Raw genomic sequence first — 21,018 nt, 5'->3', positions numbered from 1 at the left:
TCAGCTTGCCATGCCTGCCTGTCACGACAGCTTGCTGTCTTCTTCAGGAGGCACTTTCAGGAACCAAACCAAGGACCTCCCATATGGTAGGCGGGCGCGCAATCACTTGAGCCACATCCGCTTCCCCTGACATATTTTAAATGAATCACTTTAGTTTCAGTGTTGAGAATATATTGTAGGATGATAAAAGGAGAAGCAGAGAGACTATTAAGAGGCTAGTCTAATAATCTAGTAATAAAAATATCTTGAAACAGGGTGGTAAAATGAACAGGGTAAAACAAAGATGGTGAAAGAGATAACTGCTCTTAGTTCTAATCAAAACGGTAAACAATATCTTGGGTACTTCAGTATATATTTCTAGAGTGTTAAGACTGGGACCAGAAAAGAAGTGACATAGTAAAGCAATATTAAAAAATATATCACCTTATGTAGCAATTTGATACGGTTTATGAATTCCAAAAACAGATACTGGATTATGTTTGTAAACTGGTCTGTACCTGGGCACGATTAAACTATGATTAGGGCTTTGATTGGGCCATGTCAGTAGGATGTTGAGTCCCTGCCCCCTTGGTGGGTGAGGACTCACAGTTAAACTACATGGCAAAGCAGAGGAGTTAGTTGGAGTTTTGATGTTGGAGTTTTGGTGCTGGAGTCTTGAGCTGGAGCCCCAGAAAGTAAGCACACAGAAGAGCTTGGTCATGAGGAAAGAGAGAAGGCCTCGGGAAGAGAAACAAGCCATTCACCTAATAGCCTACAGCTGGCCTTGTGGCGATAACAGAGCAGCTGAGGCCAGAGACAGACAAGCCCCGGGAAGAGAGGAACCCAGGAAGCCTGAGCCCTTACATATGTTGGCAGCCATCTTGCTCCAACACAGGGCAATAAACTTTGGTGAAGGAGGTAACTTGTGACTTACGCCTGGTAACTGTAAGCTTCTACCCCAATAAATACCTTTTATAGAAACTAACCAATTTCTGGTATTTTGTATCAGCATCCCTTTGGCTGAACTAATATATCTTATCACTAGGCTACTTTGCCACAACAAAGCAATCCAGTCTGAGCATAGAGAGATTGAGAAGTGAAGAATCTTCACCTGTCTGTTTTTTCTTTAAAAAAATGAAAATGCTCTAATAATGATTGAAGTAATGAATGCACAACTATGTGATTATACCAAATATACTGATTGTACACTTTGGGTGAATGGTATGCTTTATTAACATGTACCAATAAAATTGATTCATTAAAAAAAAAAAAGCAACCCAATCCCAATCTGCAATGAACCACCCCTGCCACTCTCCTCATCTGAAATAAGTGACAGTATTTGATGAAGAACTGCCCTCTAAGGCTAAGAACTACTTTGCTTCAAATCATGGCCAAACAATTCTTGGAAGCAACTTATCAGCACGTCTCTCACTGCATGCCAAATACTCACGGTGTAGCAGCAGTGCTCATTAATGATGACCCGATTAGAAAACGTTTCATTATGGGCCTCTATATGCAGAGTGCGGTCCCGAGAATTCAGTGAGTTTTTCTGGACAAAATAAACATAGTCAACTCCTGCAATCTGTACAGAAATAAAGAGAAAAAGGGTTTATTAAGAAAACCCACTTGCAAGAAAAGCTATAGGTATTTTGGTTTGGGGGGAGTTGCCTTTTAAGTGTCTCTGGTTACCTTTTTCAGCAGTCTGGGTGCATCTATGTCCAGTTTGCAGCGCCGCTCAATAACGTGAACAGCCCCATCTTCACTCTTGAATTCATTCACGGTGTCACTATCCACAAACATCGGAATCAAAGGACAAGTCGGAAACCTCCTTTCATAGGCCTGTATATGAATGAATTTTAAAAAAGAGAGAAACTGAAAAAAGATACAATCTGATAGTTTGTCATTGATATTCTCTGTGGAACAATATGTATATATATGGAAAGGCAAAGGAATTACAATAGCTAAAACAATTTTTAAAAAGGAAAACAGGAGAAAGGGTGCAGGGTTTGAAATACAGCGGATGATGTGGACCACAACAAAGCACCACAGCAGAGGAGCCCTGGATTTTACGAGGCTCAGCCAGGATGACCGAATTTCCGTGAAAAAGAGAAACAACCCAGACTCTGAGGCAGAGTACAGTGTGCTCACAATCAACATTTAAATATGATATTGGGAGATGTGGAAGAAACTGTGACCGCAATAGAAACTGATGAAGAAACATGAAAAGAGATAGCTAAATCAACAAAATGGAATATTCCCATGCCTTCTGTACGAGGCGATGGATGGTGTTGTACTAGTTGCCCCTCCACTGAGAGTTGGCTGAAATAAAAGAATTTGTCCTGTGTGAAAAGTAGGGGACTCTGTACTGTTACCTCTTTAAATACCAAAGACAGTGAAAGAAGTCTGTGTAAATTTTGATATTAAGAAATAACCAAGTATCCTTCATGATTTGTAGATAACTCGCAAATTTTTAAGCTAAACAGTATTTTTATTTTTTGCAACCTTACAAAAACATGTAATTTAAAAAATGTAATCACAAGATGCAGAGCTCTTTTTCAGGATTTGATATGCTCTGTTATTTTTTTAGACAATTTCTGATTTTTTTTCTCTTCAAATTAAATCTGACTTTTCCTTTTAAAAAAAAAGGAAAATAAATTGGGAAGAATCATGTTACCTGAAATTAGGGTTTACTCTATAGTTACAGTAATCAAGACTGAGTGGCACTGGCAGAGGGACAGACACACAGATCAATGGGACAGAAAAGGGACACAAGAAAGAGACCCACACAAACATGCCCAACCAATTTTTGAAAAAGGTGCAAAAGCTATTCAATGGAGGAATGATAGCTTTTTCAAAAACTAGTGCTGGAGTAATTAGACATTCACAGGTAAAAAAAGAAAAGAGAAAAAGAAATTAACCTCAATCTAAGTAAGTGTCACACCTTATACAAAAATTAAACTCAATCACGGACTTAGAAGTAAAACACAAAACTGTAAAGCTTTTAGGAAAAAAAATAGGAGAAAATATTTGTAGTCTAGGGCTAGTCAAAGAGTTCTGAGACTTGACACCAAAATCACAAAACATAAAAGGAAAAGTATGGGAAACGGACTTGGCCCAGTGGTTAGGGCGTCCGTCTACCACATGGGAGGTCCGCGGTTCAAATCCCGGGCCTCCTTGATCTGTGTGGAGCTGGCCTATGTGCAGTGCTGATGCGCGCAAGGAGTGCACCACCACCCCCACGTAGAGAAGCCCCACGCGCAAGGAGTGCACCCGTAAGAAGACGCCCGGCTCGAAAGAAAGTGCAGCCTGCCCAGGAATGGCGCCGCCGCACACTTCCTGTGCCGCTGACGACAACAGAAGCAAGCGGACAAAAGAAACAAGACGCAGAGAAACAGTCACAGAGAACAGACAACCGGGGGAGCGGGGAAATTAAATAAATAAATCTTTTTAAAAATAAATAAAAGGAAAAGTAGATAAAATAGACTTTATCAAAATTAAAAACTTTGGCTCTGTTAAAGTTAAAAGGACTTCAAAAAGAAAAGCTAGGGGGAAGCAGATGTGGCTCAGGCAACTGCTCCCACCTACCACACGGGAGGTCTGGGTTCAGTTCCCAGTGCCTCCTGGAGAGGATGAGCAAGCCAGTGAGCTGATGAAGAAAGGTGACACAACAGGATGACAGAGGAGACAATGCAACCAAGAGATCCAGAGAGGAAACAAAATGGGAGGCGCAGCAAAATGGGGAGAGGAGGTGGCTCAGGCGATCCGCTTCCCTCCTGCATGGGAGATCCCAGGGTCAGCTCCTGGTGCCTCCTAGAGAGAGAAGACAGCACAGAGCAAACGTCACAGCGAATGCAAACAACAAGGAGGTGGGGAGAAATAAGTAAATAAGATAAATCTTTTTTAAAAAAAGAGAAAAGCTATGGACTGGGAAAAAATATTTGCAAACTGCATATATGACAAAAACGTATATCTATAATCTATAAAGAACTCTCAAAATAAAACAACTAAAAAACCCAGGTATAAAGTGGGCAAAAGATATGAATGGACACTTCACCAAAGAGAATATATAGATGGCAGATAAGCCCACACAAAGATGCTCATTAAACTAGCCAGTACCCATCAGGAAAAGGCAAATGAAAACCACAAGGAGTATCACTAATACACCTATTAGAATGGCTAAAATTAAAAACTGTCACCATACCAACGCTGGCAGGGACACAGAAACCAGATCACTCATACATGGCTGGCAGGAATAAAAAATGGAACGACTGCTCTGGAAAAGAGTTTGGCAGTCTCTGAAAGTCAACTATCATACTACCCAGCATTGGCACTCACGGCATTTATCCTCAAGAAACGAAGACTTATGCCCCCACAAATACCTGTAGATGAATGCTCACCGCAGGTTTACTCATAAGAGTTCCAAACTAGAAACAACCCAGATGTCCTTCTACTAGTGACTGGTTGAACAAACTGTGGTCCACCCAGACCATGGGATACTGCTTGCACTAGAAAGGAATGGCCCACAACGGCTTGGCTGGCTCTCCAGAATGACATGCTGAGTGAAAAAAGCCTAAAAGCTTCTGTGCTACAAAAAATTACTGAAATGGCCAATGGATTAGTGGTTGCCGGAGGTCAAGGAAGGGTAAGGGCAGGAAGGAAGTAGGTGTGGCGATAAAAGTGCAACAAGAGGGCCATTTTAGATTGACTGTATCGTTTTCACTATCCTGTTTGTCATATTTACTGGTTTAGCAGGATGTTACCATTGGGGAAATGGGAAAAGGGCACATGGGATCTCTCTGTGGTATTTTCATAACTAAAGGTGAATCTATAATCTCAAAATAAAAACTTTAATTAAAAAAATAAAAGATTGACTATATAATGCATTAAAACTCTTAGAGAGGAGCGGATGTAGCTCAGTGGTTGAGTGCCTGCTTCCCATTCACAAGGTCCTGGGTTCAATCCCTGGTACCTCCTAAAACAAAACAAACAAAAAAACACTTCCTTATAATATGAACTGGAGTGAACTTGCTGGTATTCTACTATAGACCTGTAGTGACTCTAGCAATGGAAGAAATTGTAGCATTGATGTGGAGACAGTGGCCACGGGAGTGCTGAGGGCAGGGAGAGGGAGGAAGAGGTGTGATAGGGGCCATTTTCGGGACTTGGAGTCGTCCTGAATGACACTGCAGGGACAGATGCAGGACACTGTATATCCTGTCAAAACCCACTAGATGGACTGGGGAAGAGTGTGAACTACAATGGAAACTACGGTCCATGCAGTGTGGCAGTGCTCCAGGATGTATTCCCCAAATGCAATGAGTGTGCCTTACTGATGAAAGGGGAAGTTGAGGGAAGTAGATGTGACTTAAAAAGAAAAGAAAGGGGATGCTGATGTGGGAGGAGCGGGGGTGGGGTGGGGAGTGGGATATATGGGAACCTCCTAGGTTTTATTTTTTAAAGATTTATTTATTTTTATTTCTTTCTCTCCTCTTTCCCTCCCTACCGTTGTCTGCTCTCTGTGTCCATTCGCTGTGTGTTCTTCTGTGTCCACTTGCATTCCTGGCAGCACAGGGAATCTGTGTCTCTTTTAGTGGTGTCATCTTGCTGCGTCAGCTCTCCGTGTGTGCTGCGCCACACCTGGGCAAGCTGTGCTTTTTTCACGCGAGGCGGCTCTTTGTGGGGCGCACTCCTTGTATGTAGGGGCCTCCCCTACGCAGGGGACACCCCTGCATGGCACGGCACTCCTTGCACACATCAGCACTGAGTGTGGGCCAGCTAACTACATGGGTCAGGAGGCCCTGGGTTTGAACCCTAGACATCCCATGTGGTAGGTGGATGCTCTATCAGTTGAGCCGAATCTGCTTTCCCCTACATTTTTTACAGTAACATTTTATGTGATCTATTTATCTTTTTTTAAAAAGACAATAAAAATTTAAAAACCTACAAAAAAAAAGGTCCTAAAATAAAAATTTTCTTAAAACAAACAAACAAAATACCTCTTGGAAATCACACCTGAAATCTAGATTTAGCTTGCTCTGTGCAATCCACAAAGATTACTGAACTAAGACGTTGTTGAATGCACACTAAAACATAAGCCACCCAGCGCTCAGGAGAGCACGACCACGGGACACTGAGCTCGAAGGCTGGGAGCAGGGGTGTGAAAAAGGAAGCCCAAGACGCTCGCTGGCCCTGGCAGTTCTGCTCCCACCACGGGGAAGGGGCTGGAAGGAGGTACTTAGATTCAGATGCCCCTCCTATATTTTATCTTTTCATTTTTAGTCTAGTAACATATATACAACCTAAAATTTATTCTTTTAACCACATTCATATACATAATTCTGAAGTGCCTGGGGGAGGGGGGACATCTATGACTTCCACCTTAACAGGTTTAAGAAAATAACTTACAGTGTTAAAAACACTAATGAAAATAGCACAATTGCTGTACTTTCACTCTCACAAGGGGCAAGTCGTCCTGGAGCACCATCATACTGAAAACCCTGCCTTTCACGGAGAAGCTCCCTGACGTCCACCTGCTCGACCACCTGAATACAGGCTTCACTTGTATCACAGAAGCTACCCTGAAGACCCCCAGCACCGTGCAGTGGCCCACCAGGGCAGTCACTTCAAGTCTGCTCACAGCAGCCTGCGTTTCCGCACGCGGGTCTCGTCTTCCCTCCGCAGCGCTGCGATCGGGAGCGCTGGTGCCGAGCTCCCCTGCCTGCTTACAAGGCACGGTGCTAGGCAGCAGAACACGAGGGGGCAAAAGAGAGGGGAAGCAGCACGTCAGCAGGGGAGACGTGAACAGGACGCAGGGCAAAAAGGACCCGCCAGCGTGGAGGGACAGAGGCTTGGGAGAGGCCTCACCAGGGAGGAGGTACTTACGCTGGACCTCAAAGCACAGCAAGGCTAGTTTACAGGCCGCGATGCTGGGCAGAGCACTCCAGAGGAGCTCCTGCAACGGGGGACGAGGGGCTAACGGTCCAGACGCCGAGAGCCCGGCTGGCCACAGCTGGCGCTCCCCCAGCAGAGGGGAGAGGGCAGCACGCATCAGTCAGGTGTGCAGAAAATGGACCGGAGCGCGCGTGCGGGTCAGGACCGGGGAGGCTAACCCTCATGCAGTGACTTCCCGCATCTGCGGGTTAAAATGTTTTTACTCTGGCAGTTGAAAACACATTCTTCCACGTTTATCTATTTCCCTCTCCTCGCAAAGACAGTCTGAGTTCCATCACTGCCACAGTCTTGATAAATCACACATTACATGCTTTTTTTTTCCTCACGAGAAAGGCTTTATTTATGATTATTCCTAAATATTTGCTTCTTAATGCATATTATAATAAAAAAGCATTTAAGAAGTTGATTCAGTGGCTCAGATCATACCAAAGGTCAGTCACATGAGGCTCTAATAATTTTTTTAGCATTAAGTACCAAACACAAGTACAACTAGTTCTAAACAAAAATTGCCGATTATCACTTTTTGTACAACGACAGTGAAAACTGTCTAAAGTGCCTTTTTAAAAATTGGACTCTATTCAAGGGAAAAAAAGCTGGCTTTGTACATTCTAGCACTATGAAGTACCAAGAAATTGAGAATACAAGAACTTCAAACAAACAAAATTGCTAACTCACAGTGAGGGAAGAGACAACAGGTAAACACTGACCAAGAAACAGCCTAAGCTGTTTAAGTATCTGAGTTAGACTATTTTCAAAATACCCACGACTTCCTTTAAATTCTTTTTTTTTTCCTTTAAATTCTTGAGAAGTTGTCAGCATAAGACATTACCCACACAGCTTCCCCTTGAATTTAAAATATACTAAAAATTTTCCATTCCCTGTAAAAGTACCCATCCGTGGAAACTCATGTCTGCAGTCACCCAATTTTATCCTGGTTTACCCCAACCTCACGACATTTAAGGCATCCAGGGTAAAGAGCGACTAACGCCGGGACTCAGTATATGCCTCTCCAAAGCTCTGCCAGTGGAAAAAGGGGTCAGTAAGCATGTCCACTCCTCCCTCTGCTGCCTCCTCTGAATCCTGTCATCGTGCTTCCACATGTGTCACTCAGCCCCAGAGCAGAGACAAGCCCATTTCTCCTTGTATCTCCAGGACTTAGCCAGTACCTGGAACAAAGCCGCTACTCAATAAACATTCTTTTAAATTACAGAATAAACGCTCACTAAATAAACAAATGAATCCAGCCTTTTGTTTCTGTGTTCCCTGTTCCCTCACCATGACTTATCTTTCAGAGATATGTAAGGTTAATAAATTCTGCAGCTTGTTAGCAGATAAAACCATAGCTTCTTAGAGGGTTATGGAAAAGGAATTGCTTGTAGATACCAGTACTCCGGCTTTTCAGCATAAACTACAATCTATATAAGTATCTACAAGGCATGTTAACAGCCCCTGAAAAACAGGAGCATTCTAATTCTATAAAGAACATTATTATATGCCCTCGTTCTAGCCACCAGAGGGGATTAGAAATGATAACACCTCAGCAGCAATGAGCAAACTTGGCAACCAGATTTTGATATCTAAATAACATTCAGTACCAAAAAGGAATCAGGATTCCTTGGAGAATGGCTGATTACAAGTCTGGTACAAGGAAAGTTCAAAATGAGTGAAACATTTTTTTTACCAGAAAACAAGGAAGTGCTCAGTGCCTGACAGGGACATGTTGACAGTAAGGCACAGGCCACCGCCTGGAGGGTTCCTCCAGCCCATTCTGGTGTGAACACCAGAAGGAAACAAAAAGAAGAAGAAAGATGGAAAGATTATAAACCACAGTGAAAGTCAAGACTGGGTCAGGGTGGGGTGGGGTGGGGGGAGGGGGTGGGTAGCTTTACAAAAAAATGCCCATTAGTGACAAAGAAGGAATGAAAGATCAGAAAAATTACCACTTTGCAACAACCAAGGTAAAATAACTGACTGGGTCAAGGATCATCAATTGGTGCTAAAACCACAGTAAAGACTGTTAGAATACCAAAATCTCAAATTATCGTTCTTCAGATTATTGGTTACAAAGGGACAAAGGGCATTTATAATGGAAAGATCCTACAGGAGCTGCCCTAACCAAAGGATCCAACTTAGGATCAATGGTGGGACAATCTGACAATCTAGTATGATGAACACAAGACCTCAGTGGACATCTTAACAGAAATGCTTAACCTGAAAGTAATCCTGAGGACACAATCAGATAAATCCAAATTTTGGAACATTTACAAACAACTGGCCTGGACTCTAATAAAAGAAAAAAAAAATCAGTGTCTTGGAGAAAACCTATAATTTGTAGTGTTTTTTGCAAATAACCAATGAAGTACTACGTTGTCACATTTTATATTCCCAAAGCCCTAGCCCCCCGTGGAGGGTGGCACCAGGTCTGCAGTGTGGGGACTGGCACCCTTCTCTGGCAGGCCCTGCTCAGTTCCAACTCACTACGGCTCTGAGGAGATGCAGGCCCAGAGGGGTCCAGCAAGAGGAAGCTCAAATAAGCCAGCAACCTGGATTTTTATGTGAAACTTCCCTATTTTTAAAATTTTAAAGCCTTATTTGGGCCAAAGAGCCCATGTCAAGCAGGCACTCAATTTTTATCTCTGTGCCAAGTCTCTAGGTAAGAACGTATAGGGAGAAGCCCATTTTTCGACTCTCACCAGGTTCAAATCAACGGGCGATAAAAGAAGCATCACTTTCCAAATGCCTGTGTTTCTTGCCTTTTTTTTTTTGCAAACTATCTGCCATTTGTATGTAGACATTTCCTAATCATACCCAACATTCGTCAAATACGAAAATCAAGAAGGGCCGAACAAAAGGAAATCTTCCAGAAGTAATTTCTTCAGAGAAGGAGAAATGTTCTTTGATGACTCCCTTCTAAAGGAAAAAATTATTTTTGTAAGAGAAAAAAAAAACAACATATTTTTGTTTAACATATCAGTTGTTTCAACAGTAAAAACAAAACCAGGGCCTTACCAACTTGCCACTGAAAGGAAAGCTGCCTTTTGGGTAAGTTGGCTTTCTCCTCCTTTCCTACACCCACTCTTCCTCTTTCAAGAGACTTCTGAGCCTGCAATTTGGGAACTTGACAACAGCACTTTGTTTTTAACCAAACTCTGAATGCAATTTTGACATATTAAAAGCTAGTACTGTGCTCCAGAAAATCATATTTTAGTGAAGGCGTTTCAACTTGGGAATTAATGCACTTAACACCATATTCTGCCAGGAAAAGCTCTTGAAGAGAAATCCCATTTAAAGATCCTACTGTTCAACTGAACTAGATTAATACCCAATTGAGCCAACAAGCCAGCAGCTTCCCTGTAACAGCCTGGATAAATCTGATCATCAAACTCGTTTACAAACAGATCTGGTTTTACACTGGGAAGATCAGCAAGTGAAAAAATTAACTATAGTGGAGTGGGTGCAGCTCTGTGGTTGAGTGCAGACTTCGCATGCACAAGGTCCCAGGTTCAATCCCCAGTACCTCCCAAGATAAAACAAAGCAAAAAACACCTAACTATAGTTTAAGGCCCTCTTAGAGGTTGCCAGGGCTCAAAGAAACAAATAATATTCCATATATCAAGAAAATGTGGCAAACTGACCAACTGTCCAAAGTCCCTCAGGCTTGTAGTGTTTTAATTCATTAACCATCAAAAGAGCAGGCAGGAGGTGAGTCATTGTCAAATGAGCTAGACTGACAACACAATCGCTTAAGATATTCAGGGAAAGTCACTTCAGGTCAGGATGGCTAAAGGCTTTCTTCAGTAATGCCCACAGGGTCTGAAAATCTGACAGCTTTAGAGAAGTAGCCCAGAGAGCAGGGAACAATTCTGGTGGGAGGAACAGGAGCAAAAGGGAACCAAGCAACGATGGACTCCTGGCAACACTTTCAGAACTGTTGACAAAATGTCAGTTCACTCAGAAGCTGGCTCGACACAGGGTCTGGCCATGAAAAGCTCCAGGTGCCATGGTCTGCTGATGAAAGCCAAAAGATGTCAACATCTAAGCTAATTCTTGATATTAAAAGTGACAATTACCCAGAGACCCTGAGGGTTCCACCAGTGTACCTTATCACAGTTCAGCCCTTTGTGGGCGCTGCATCCCACTTCTTATTTCTATCACAGACTAAGAAAGCACCCAGGCATCAAAGTATATGCTATTTGTGAATAGTTGTGTTCACACTTAATAAAGGATTTATAAAAACTTAAAATTCTAAAAACATGAACCCCTTTAAGAAAAATTATAACCCAGTGAGTTATGGCCCACATGGGTCGCTCAAACACTTGAGGCACCCACAAGAGCTGGATTCACCGAAGCCATTCTCCTCTACCACCACCAGTCTCCAGGGGGACCAATAAATTAAGTCCTAATAGCAACCTGGAATACCCAATGGTAAAACCAAACAAGGAAACATCATAAAGACTACACTGAAACTGGGAAGAAATAGGCAAAAATTTGATAGACATCCAAGCCATTCCCTTCTAAGCTCAAAAACGTTTCGAGTTTAAATTATTAACTTCATCTAAGAAAATCTCCAATTCCATGGTCCTAATAAAACACTCTTTCCAGAGGTAATTTTGACTCCATCTGTGGTACTCTAAGGTCTAAAGAAGGGGCATCTAAGAGCATGACAGAGGCCAAAGTAACCCAATAAAAAAGGCTGAGGTGCTCTTCCAGGGCCTTCTCGTGAAAGCGTGGTTGTTCTGAGGAACACTGCGGATGCTGAGGGAGCAGACGGTGAATGTGCTACTCATGTAGCATGCACCAAAACGTCGGCAATTCCAAGCACATTTTAGACCAGGAACACATTCCTTTCACCCTCCCTCTCTCCTACGCCCACTGAAATTTCAGTTTATCACACAATGGTATAAACCAGTTATATTTACTTTTGATAAATGAGCCTTTCAATATATATTCCACTACACAACAGAAAAGGAATTAGTCAAACACAGGTAAGAAATGTGAGGAATTTTGCCTCTACATATCATAGTTTCTATCATTCATATACTCACTCCTTTGCTCCAGGAGTTAAAAACATGAAATATTTTTTATATAGGATAAGAGAAAAAAACTTTAGAATTTCTTTTGAAGTTCAAATATTTTCTTTAAGGAAATAGCACAATAACCCAGGGCACTGATGCCAATCCTGGTGCTGGACCTGCATCAAAGAGACTTCCCTATTTCCAGTAAGTGTTTGCCTCTCTGCCCTCCAGCCTGCACTGACCCCCACCCAGCCCTCCTTTCCTCTAACACCTGCATATGACTTCACTGGCTGCAAACTATAAGGCAATTCTAAAGGAACCAGGAAAACTCAGCCACACTTTAGCAGACTGCATGTGTGAAATGCTTTAATTATACAGAAAGGTCAGTATCTGACTTATCTATGCTATTTTTAAATTGTCTCAAAATCAAAACAAAACAAAACAAAAAACCCTATACTAGTAGGTTTTTCTTCTGACCTCTTAAAATAATTTGGGTTATTGATACTCAAATTGTGCTTGCAGCTCTGATTAACAAGTAGGATGGAACTGCTCCCCACGAAAATGAAAAACAATGGTCTCTTCCTGAAGGGCAAAAGAACTGTGACTAAATAAGGTTTCATCCATTTTAAGATTTTCTGCCATAACTTCTTCCTAACCCTTTGGATTGGGGGGGGGGGGGGACGGGAATCAGCAAGCAAAGGAGTGGGTAGCAAAGGAAGCAAGCAAATCTGAGCAAAACCTGCAACCACATGCCAGGGCCTAATTTGACAGCTTTGTGTCCCCTCCTCCCAAGATACCCCACCAAGAGATCATCAGCTTGTGGTTGTAAAAACACACAGGTGGCAGGACATGGCTTGCCCACCCCTGACTTAAAGAGATCAAGTGTAACAGTTAACTATTTTCTCACAAAAATTCAAAAGTTATTTTAAATTCCAATCAGTCAAAACTGTAAAGGACAAAAAATATTAAATAAAATAAAACGGATATAAAGCCAATGGATCTCACCCTATTATATTTCTATCTAACTAAAGTGTTTTCTCTATTACACAGAAAGGACTAAACTACACAGCAAGGCCCAGCAAATGCCCATCTAACTTACATGACCAAATTGAACTACACACACTTCAGCCCAAAAAGAAGTGGGTGGGAGAAAAGAATGGAGGGAACCAATTTGAATAGTGAGCACACTGGCCATTCCACTCAATCAACAGGTGCTCCAGACCTGGCTATCCCAACAGCAGCCACTAACTATACAAGGCTATATCCCATACAGAAGCCACTAACCACAAGGCTATTTAAAGTTAAATGTCGGGAAGCGAACTTGGCCCAATGGTTAGGGCGTCCGCCTACCACATGGGAGGTCCTTGGTTCAAACCCTGGGCCTCCTTGACCCGTGTGGAGCTGGCCCATGCGCAGCGCTGATGCATGCAAGGAGTGCCACGCCACACAGGGGTGTCCCTCGCGCAGGGGAGCCCCACGCACAAGGAGTGTGCCCCATAAGGAGAGCCGCCCAGCGCGAAAGTGCAGCCTGCCCAAGAATGGTGCCTCACACATGGAGAGCTGACACAGCAAGATGACGCAACAAAAAGAGACACAGATTCCCAGTGCTGCTGATAAGGATAGAAGCGGTCACAGAAGAACACACAGTGAATGGACACAGAGAGCAGACACTGGGGGGGGGGGGGGGCGGAGGGGGAGGGAGAAAAATAAATAAAACATAAAAAAATAAAAATAAAAAAAATAAAAAATAAAAAAAAAAATAAATAAAAAAAAAATATAAAAAAAAAAATAAAAAATAAAAATAAAGTTAAATATAATTATAATTTATAAATAACACTAAAATTCAGTTCCTCAGCCTCACTAGCCACATTCCAAGGTCAAGAAGTTGCTCTGATATTCTCGGCTGACTCAAAACAAATAACTTAATTTTATAATAACATTTTGACCCAACAACACATCTTTGTTCTAGCTGTCCTTAGAATTTCTGTAGGCCCATGATGGTAGATGTCCTAATAAGTCTTATAATAAATTTCTTCTCCCCCATGAAACCCAGAAGGACCCAAGAGTCATTCCTATTTATTAGATAAACTAATTATTTCAGTATGAGATTCAACTCGGCTCTATTATTTAAAGCCTGCTGTCTAGACACAGAATGGGTAGATGCACAATCAAGGGTTATATACCCAGTCCAAAAATGTCAGGCATCAGAAAAGGGAGGGAATTTTTTTAAACAACAGCCAGCCTCTGAAATCACAGCAATCTTTGGGCTGAGGGTAAATGCCAGTTTTAAGGACAACTTCCTAAGACAGCTCAAAGAGGCCATTCTGAAGAGATGCTGGAAGCAGAGGCAATGTTTTCAGGCCCTAGACCCCTCCCTGGCCCGGAAGCTTGAAGCTTTGAAAGCAGCCCTGAGTGCAACGTCCTCTGGTTCACCCCCTCCAGCCAGCTTCATTCCTCCCCTAATTTGGTCCTAAGATTTGCAGATCTGGTTTTGTTTTCTGCCCAGAATATAACATTAGTAACTATCTTTTGCTCCTATTTTGTTTTGTTTTTGCTGACAACCTGAAAAGATCCCTTTGTTTTTAGTTTATAAATACTGACTGAGATTTTCAAATAAACCATAGGCTTTACTCTTGACTCTAAAAGATCCAAAAATCATAGAAAAATACTGTGGAATCAAAAAGTATCATCTTTTTTCATGCCAAAATATTCTGCTGCAATATATAAAGATAAACTAATTGCAGTCTACCTACCCAATGGGGCATTTCTCAGCAATAAAAATGAATGAACTACTGATGCACATAATAACATGGATAAATCCTAAATCATCATGCTGAGTGAAGAAGGCTGGCAAAAAAAGAGTATATACAATTCCATTTGTGTAAAATTCTAGAAAAAATTCACTACCTTACAGTGATGGAAAGCAGAGCAGTGGGGGTAGAAGTGAGTCAGGGGTGGCAAAGAGAAAGGAATTGCAACAGAACATGAGGAACTTTGGGAGGGGTGATGGAGTTTGTGTTTTATCTTAATTGTGGTGATGGGTTCATAGGTATATAGATATGTCAGAACTGATCCAGGGAAGTGGATGTAGCTCAGTGGTTGAGCCTGCTTCCTATGCACAAGGTCCCGGGTTCAATGCCTGTACCACCTAAAAAAAAAAAAAAAAAAAAAAAAAAACTGATCCAACTGTATACTTCAAAATGGACAGCTTTCCATTTGTCATTTACATCTCAGGAAAGCTATCGATAATGCATACAGTAAGGTCCAGGGTCTCCTGATGAAGAAGCCTGACTTGCCACCACTCAGCACAGAGCAGGGGAACCTCAGGGCGCTTGAAAGGGAATGTGGCGGGAAAGGTACCAGGGAACCCCAGGGCCAAGGGCAGAACCGTACTGACTGTTCATGCTCTAACAGAAAGAAAAAGACAAACCGCATGCTGGAAAGCAGCCTTTAGGAGATCCTCGAGAAACCTGCACCATCGTTCACTGAACAAGCAGTGCAGGAGCACAAGGCCAGACCCTCTCTGGAAGGGCTGAACCCCAGCACCCAACGCGGAGCACATCCGGAGAGCACAGCGCCAAGCCAGCACCCACAGCCCACGACGCAGGCCGTTAGTGTTTCCCGGAGATGAACCCGATTAGCAGGCATCACATTTCTATGAATCAAGTGTTCCTCCCCATTCTAGAAATAAGGAAATAGAGACTGAGAGGGGTTAAACGAATTTCCCAGCCTTTGAACCCAGGTCTGGCCCCCAGTCCCCCCCAGATAGAGTCAATAAAATGCTATTTCAGAAAAGAAAAATCATTTTTAAAAAATCCTACTCCAGAGCACAAGCTTTGGCAGAGGAAGGCCTGGAGTCAAATACCAGTTCCACTATTAGACGCTGCTCTTGGGCAGGTTACTTAATATTGTTGAGTCTTAATTTCTTCACCTTCAATTCACAAGGTTGTTGGAAGATTAAGTAAGAAAACATAAAATCTCTGGCAGGCCCTGACATTGAATAAATATAACACTCAATTGTTCCATGCTGCATATGAACTTCTCAAAGGGGAACAGTCATTTGACACTAAATAAAGATACTGCCACTTCATGAACCAATAGTTCATGAACCAACTTGGCTCTGCACAAAAAAAGGAGGACATCTTAATACACTAGTTTGTCATTTGACACAAATCTTTTCTACTATACTTTGAAAATATACCCAAAAAAATCCATGTGTTCATCAGACAAAAATGATAAACAGCTGCCCTGCGACTCTAGAAACATAAGACGTAAATCTCATGAGGCTTTATTGGAAACCAAATATTTTATTATAATTAGCCAACTAATAAAAAGGAACTGAGTTTAAATAATATCACACAGGTCTCCTTCCTTCTGTAAGGCAAAGAAAAAGCCAACAAAAGACAAATCTAGAAATCACCTTATTTCAATTTAGGCAATGAAAGTAAAATGCCCCAATTCTAAGACAAGAAATACATGGATTTAGTTAGGCATATGCTTCATTAATAGCTAAATAGACTGTATGCAGTTGCTGCAAGCAGAAAACAGGGCCCTGAAGATAAACTTTACAGTAACTGGGAAGAGAACTTTCATAAAAAGGGAGGAAGAGGAGGTACTGAACAATCAGAGGTTCTCTGAAAAGGATTCCAGTTACAGGTAGCCCTGACTCAGGACTGATGCTAATGGAATTAATATTTTCCACAGCACAAAGAAACACAATATACTTGGAAGAGAAAGGGCTCAAGTCGGGAAACTAATCACTCTGCTCCCACTGGGGCCTGCATCAACGTAAACATTAGACTCTTGTTCCCGCAGTCCAGGGAGAGGTGTCTACTGTTTTTGGCACAAAAGCCTTCTCTGGATGATCTTGCATAATTACCAACTAAAGATAAGACACTGGCAGGATTGACGGCCTTTGTCTGACTATTTTAAACTCAGGTGCTCTACTTTCCATCCATTCCCCCATCACCACCCACCCAGCTACCTTGTGTGCGATTCAAGCTACCTACCAGTGTGCTGTCCCTCCTCTCCTAGAGCACCGGCATTTTAGACTAAAATGTAAACCAGGGAGGCAACCAGGGCTTCAGAAATTGGAAACAATTTTTGTTAAAGAAAACTGACCGTTAGCCACCAGAGATGGAGTGGGTAAAGAAAAATGTTTTAACCCAGCAGAGAAACGGATAAGAGACTCTGAAGTAGGGGGCATCACGGTGGTGGAGGCGAAAAGGAGAGGTCTCCCCTCAACGAAGATTAATTTTATTTATTTCTCACGCGCCCCGCCCCCCACCCCGTTGTTTATACTCGCCATTTGCTCTCTGTGTCTGTTCATTGTGTACTTTTTAAGAGGCACCTGTAATCGAACCCAACACCTCCCATGTGGGAGGGAGGCAGCCAACAGCTTGAGCCACCTCTGCTCCCAAGGAGAGGTCTTTTAAAGCCAACGCTGCTAGCTGCTTCTGCCCAGGAACTGGGAAAGCCAGGATGGAGCTCTGCAGGCTCACCCGTGAGAGCCGGGTTTGCCCAGGAAGTGAGTGTCATGTGCGCTGGAGACACAGCCTGCTGGGTTTATGGGAGGCATCTGGGGACTGCACTCCCGGCCGGCCTGCACCTCTGTCAGCAGGCCAGGAAGCCAGGCCAGGGATTGCTTGACGAGCTATTTCAATCTCGGTTTCCTCATTTGTAAAGTGGGAGCAAAGAAGAGCCTACCCCACCAAATAAGAGGAAGCAATATCTGAGACTGTGACACCCCCAAAATACCAGCTGTTGGTCTGGGACCTCGTAAGTGGTCTTTACCTGTCGTGCACATGGGGGCTGGTCACAGGGTCCTGTCTGCCACCAGGAGCCCAGGCTCAACTCAGGCCCAGCAGTGATGTCATCTCATTGGCCCGTGCCTGGTACACGGCCACAACATCTTTCAGAGAAATTATTTTAGAAGGTTGAAACTTTCTTAGTTCAAAACATAGCAGAGTTGTAATTGAGGATCTTAACATCATTTATAAAGCACTTAACATTCTCATCATGAAAAAGAAAATACGACCAGGAGAATTCACAAACAAAGACATTTTTTTAAAGTAGAGCGACAGGGCTGAGCCCACATGCATCCAGGCGTTACTTCTCACAGATCTGTCTAGGTTCAGGGATCCGAGCTCTCCCTGGAGAAGTTCGGGCCCTGACATCCCTATTTTCCTCTCTCGTCCTCACCAGTCAATATCAACCATAATTAAAAGACTGTCAAAGGACTATCGCTACTTATTAGTGTTTAAAGTACTTGAGCCAACAAACCACTCATGTTAAGCACACACGGGAAAATATAAGAATGTTTATTTTACCCCTTAACCTCGAGTTTTCAACAAAACTCAATTTAAGGACATGGCCATTTTGGATTCATGAAGGTAGAGCAAAATCTCTATGAGTTAGAGAAATGATTAAACTTGAGTAATGTACAAGCGCCTTTTAAAAGTGAAAAGTTTTCTTTGACCTTTACTATTGACATCAGTTTTTATTATTATATTATAATGTTACTTAAATATGTCAAACTAGGTAAAAGCTCACATAATTACAAAATCAAAGCAGATTTACAAATGAAACTAACAACACAATTGAAAGGAACAACACAATTGAAACGAACAACATAGATGTGATGGGAAGGCTGACAGTTTGTTGAAAGCAAATTCCCCCTCCAACAGGCTCATGGGCCTCAAAGGGCCAGCACAGCTGCTCTCAGGCCAGGCAGGCCCACCCAGCAAGCTGGGTGACTCACACTGCTCCCACCACTTTTCTCTATTTAAATCTTTATTGGTGCAGCTCTCTGTGAAGTAATTTGGCCTACACTTTGCTCAAACACAGGATTTACATTATTAAGTCCAACCCTTTTCTTTTTGCATTTGCTTTCAACCCTGAAAATAGTATTATTTGCTATCCACAAAGTAAACACAAAAGCAAGCCACTCTGAAATGTCTAAGGGTACTTGGCTAGAAATTTGAACTCAAAGGGATCTCAGATAATTCATTTGTTTTTTAACTATCAAAATAAAAGCACAGAATTAACCAATTCCCATCAGAGAATTAAAGGACACTAGTTTGAAAACATAAAGGTATACACACCTTTAAGTAGATCCCTATACTTAAGATATTTTATCTGTTAACAAATCGTGAAGGTGAAATGCTTCACATGCCATAATGACTTAAGACCTTGGCAAACAAGAAGGTCTGAGCACCAAGAGAGGTTTCACTTAGTTTGTCATGTACTGAATTTTGTATTGAAAGCAGTCACATGAGGCTGAAAAGATCTGATGGAATCCAAAACAGAGGATTTCCAAAATCTATTCCTAATCCATAAATTTCTGTCTACTCAAGAGCAACCTAAGTATAAATGTATCTGAGACAACAAAATAGCAGCTTTGCATATTCCTCCTCAAATCTAGTTGCCTTTGGCAGAGTGCTGTTTTACTTTCCAGAGTGTAGAAAATGAATTTGTGGATCAGAAAGCATTTGGTATTCCAGGGAATTGCAGCTGTCAGCTTTTAAAGACGCCATATGTTTGTCCACATAAGAGAATGCAATGAGCTATGGAAATATGATCTGGTTTAAGAGTCAGCAGGCGGGTAGTATGAGTTGGTTTAATCCATCAGGAAAATAGCTATCATATATTATTTATCAAATGCCCAAACTACAAGTATAAGTATCACAGACTTTGAAGTGTTCACGATTTAAATCACACTGGGAAAAACAAAGAAAAGAAAAGTAGGCCTAATGCTGAGGCTCAAACATTAACAACTGGACAGGGTGGCCAAGAGCACTCCCATCTCCCCCACCACGTCCACCCCGTAGCAGGCACGCACCATTCCCAGAAAGGGATCAGCTGACAGTTCACTGCTCTGCTCTCCCTACACCTGCTTTTCAGATGCTATTCTACTCAGAAACCCATAGCAATGGCAATCATGAGATGTAAAAGTATATTTTGACTAGGTGTAATAAAATCCAGTGTCAGATTTCTCAAGGAACTTTTGTTTTTTATCTGGAATCTAGCAAATACAAAATACAAAAAATATCCCTAGAAACATATACAATTACTTTTGGTTGATACAATAGTAAAAAACTAGACTTTAAAAATATACAGAATAAATCTACTCTCCTTGAAAATTAGCAAATAAAATCATTCAAATAATCAAATTAAGACAAGTTCAAGGAAGCACATGCTTGTTAACTTTGGTATCACTAAATAAACTCAAGAACAGCAGTCTGGAGAAGCTCATAAAGCAAACAATCTCCCTCTAGTAAATGTCAAATCCTTCAAAAGAAAGTATAATTTAATAAAAGAGTCTCTGTTACACTGCCTGTTAAAGGATCTATGCCTTTGGAAATTTTTAAATTAAAAAAATATATATATATAACTGAAACCAACTTCCTTTTCTTCTTACTCAATTTCCTGCAAATTCAAATTAGGAGATCTAAACCAGTCCTTCTCAAGCTTGAGCATGCATCAGCATCATCTGGAGGGCTTGTTAAAACAGACTACTTCTCCCCACCTGCAGAGCTACAGGTTCCTTAGAGAATCAGAATTAAAATTGTTAGAATTTGCATTCCAAATCCAATTTGTTTTAAATTTAAAATGATAATAAGTGTTTGGGGAAGAGCTTTCTAAATATCTATAACATAAATCCTGCAAAACAATCAAGCTCTAAAATTAATTTACTTTTTGAAATATGTACCTTGTAACTTTAAGTTCTGGCCTCGGTTTTTAATATATACAAACAGGCATTAAACTAGGAAAAGAGAAAAAAAAACAGGTGTTACAATTAGGAACAACTAATGCAAAGGGTTCTTAACCTTTTTTGTTCCACAGACCCCTTTGCCAGTCAGGTAAAAACCATGGACCCCTTACTAAGTCCATATTATACAGTGTATTATTTAATAAATATATCACACCCAAGCCAACACATCCCCACAAGAAAACTGTTTTTTCTGAATTTCAATTCAAGCTCACAGACCCCTTGCTAAGAACCCCTAACCTAATGTGACAGAACATATTCATTAAGGAAAAAAGAATAAGTGACCTCTCAGTTGCAGAGATC

At 41.7% G+C, this 21,018-nt stretch overlaps 1 protein-coding gene across 7 annotated transcripts in view; it reads right to left on the bottom strand.

The window, feature by feature from the left end:
- The window catches only part of SEC14L1 (SEC14 like lipid binding 1), a 67,832-nt gene that overhangs the window by 23,437 nt on the left and 23,377 nt on the right, over window positions 1-21,018 (bottom strand). For 5 of the 7 annotated variants that reach the window (XM_071210827.1, XM_058284795.2, XM_058284793.2 and 2 more), the window contains 2 exons: window positions 1,669-1,818; window positions 1,430-1,561 (listed from right to left, as the gene is read on the bottom strand). In XM_071210827.1, coding sequence (XP_071066928.1) covers window positions 1,430-1,561; window positions 1,669-1,779 — 243 coding nt within the window. In that variant the 5' untranslated portion in view covers window positions 1,780-1,818. Of the gene's footprint in view, window positions 1-1,429; window positions 1,562-1,668; window positions 1,819-20,655; window positions 20,710-21,018 lie in introns of all 7 variants that reach the window. The other 2 variants (XM_071210826.1, XM_058284797.2) reach the window with 1 other exon arrangement.

This window comes from Dasypus novemcinctus, chromosome 21 (assembly GCF_030445035.2).
Source record: "Dasypus novemcinctus isolate mDasNov1 chromosome 21, mDasNov1.1.hap2, whole genome shotgun sequence".
NCBI lineage: Eukaryota > Metazoa > Chordata > Mammalia > Cingulata > Dasypodidae > Dasypus > Dasypus novemcinctus.
The sequence above is the reverse complement of the archived record's forward strand: the minus strand, read 5'-3'. Positions and strand labels throughout refer to the sequence as shown.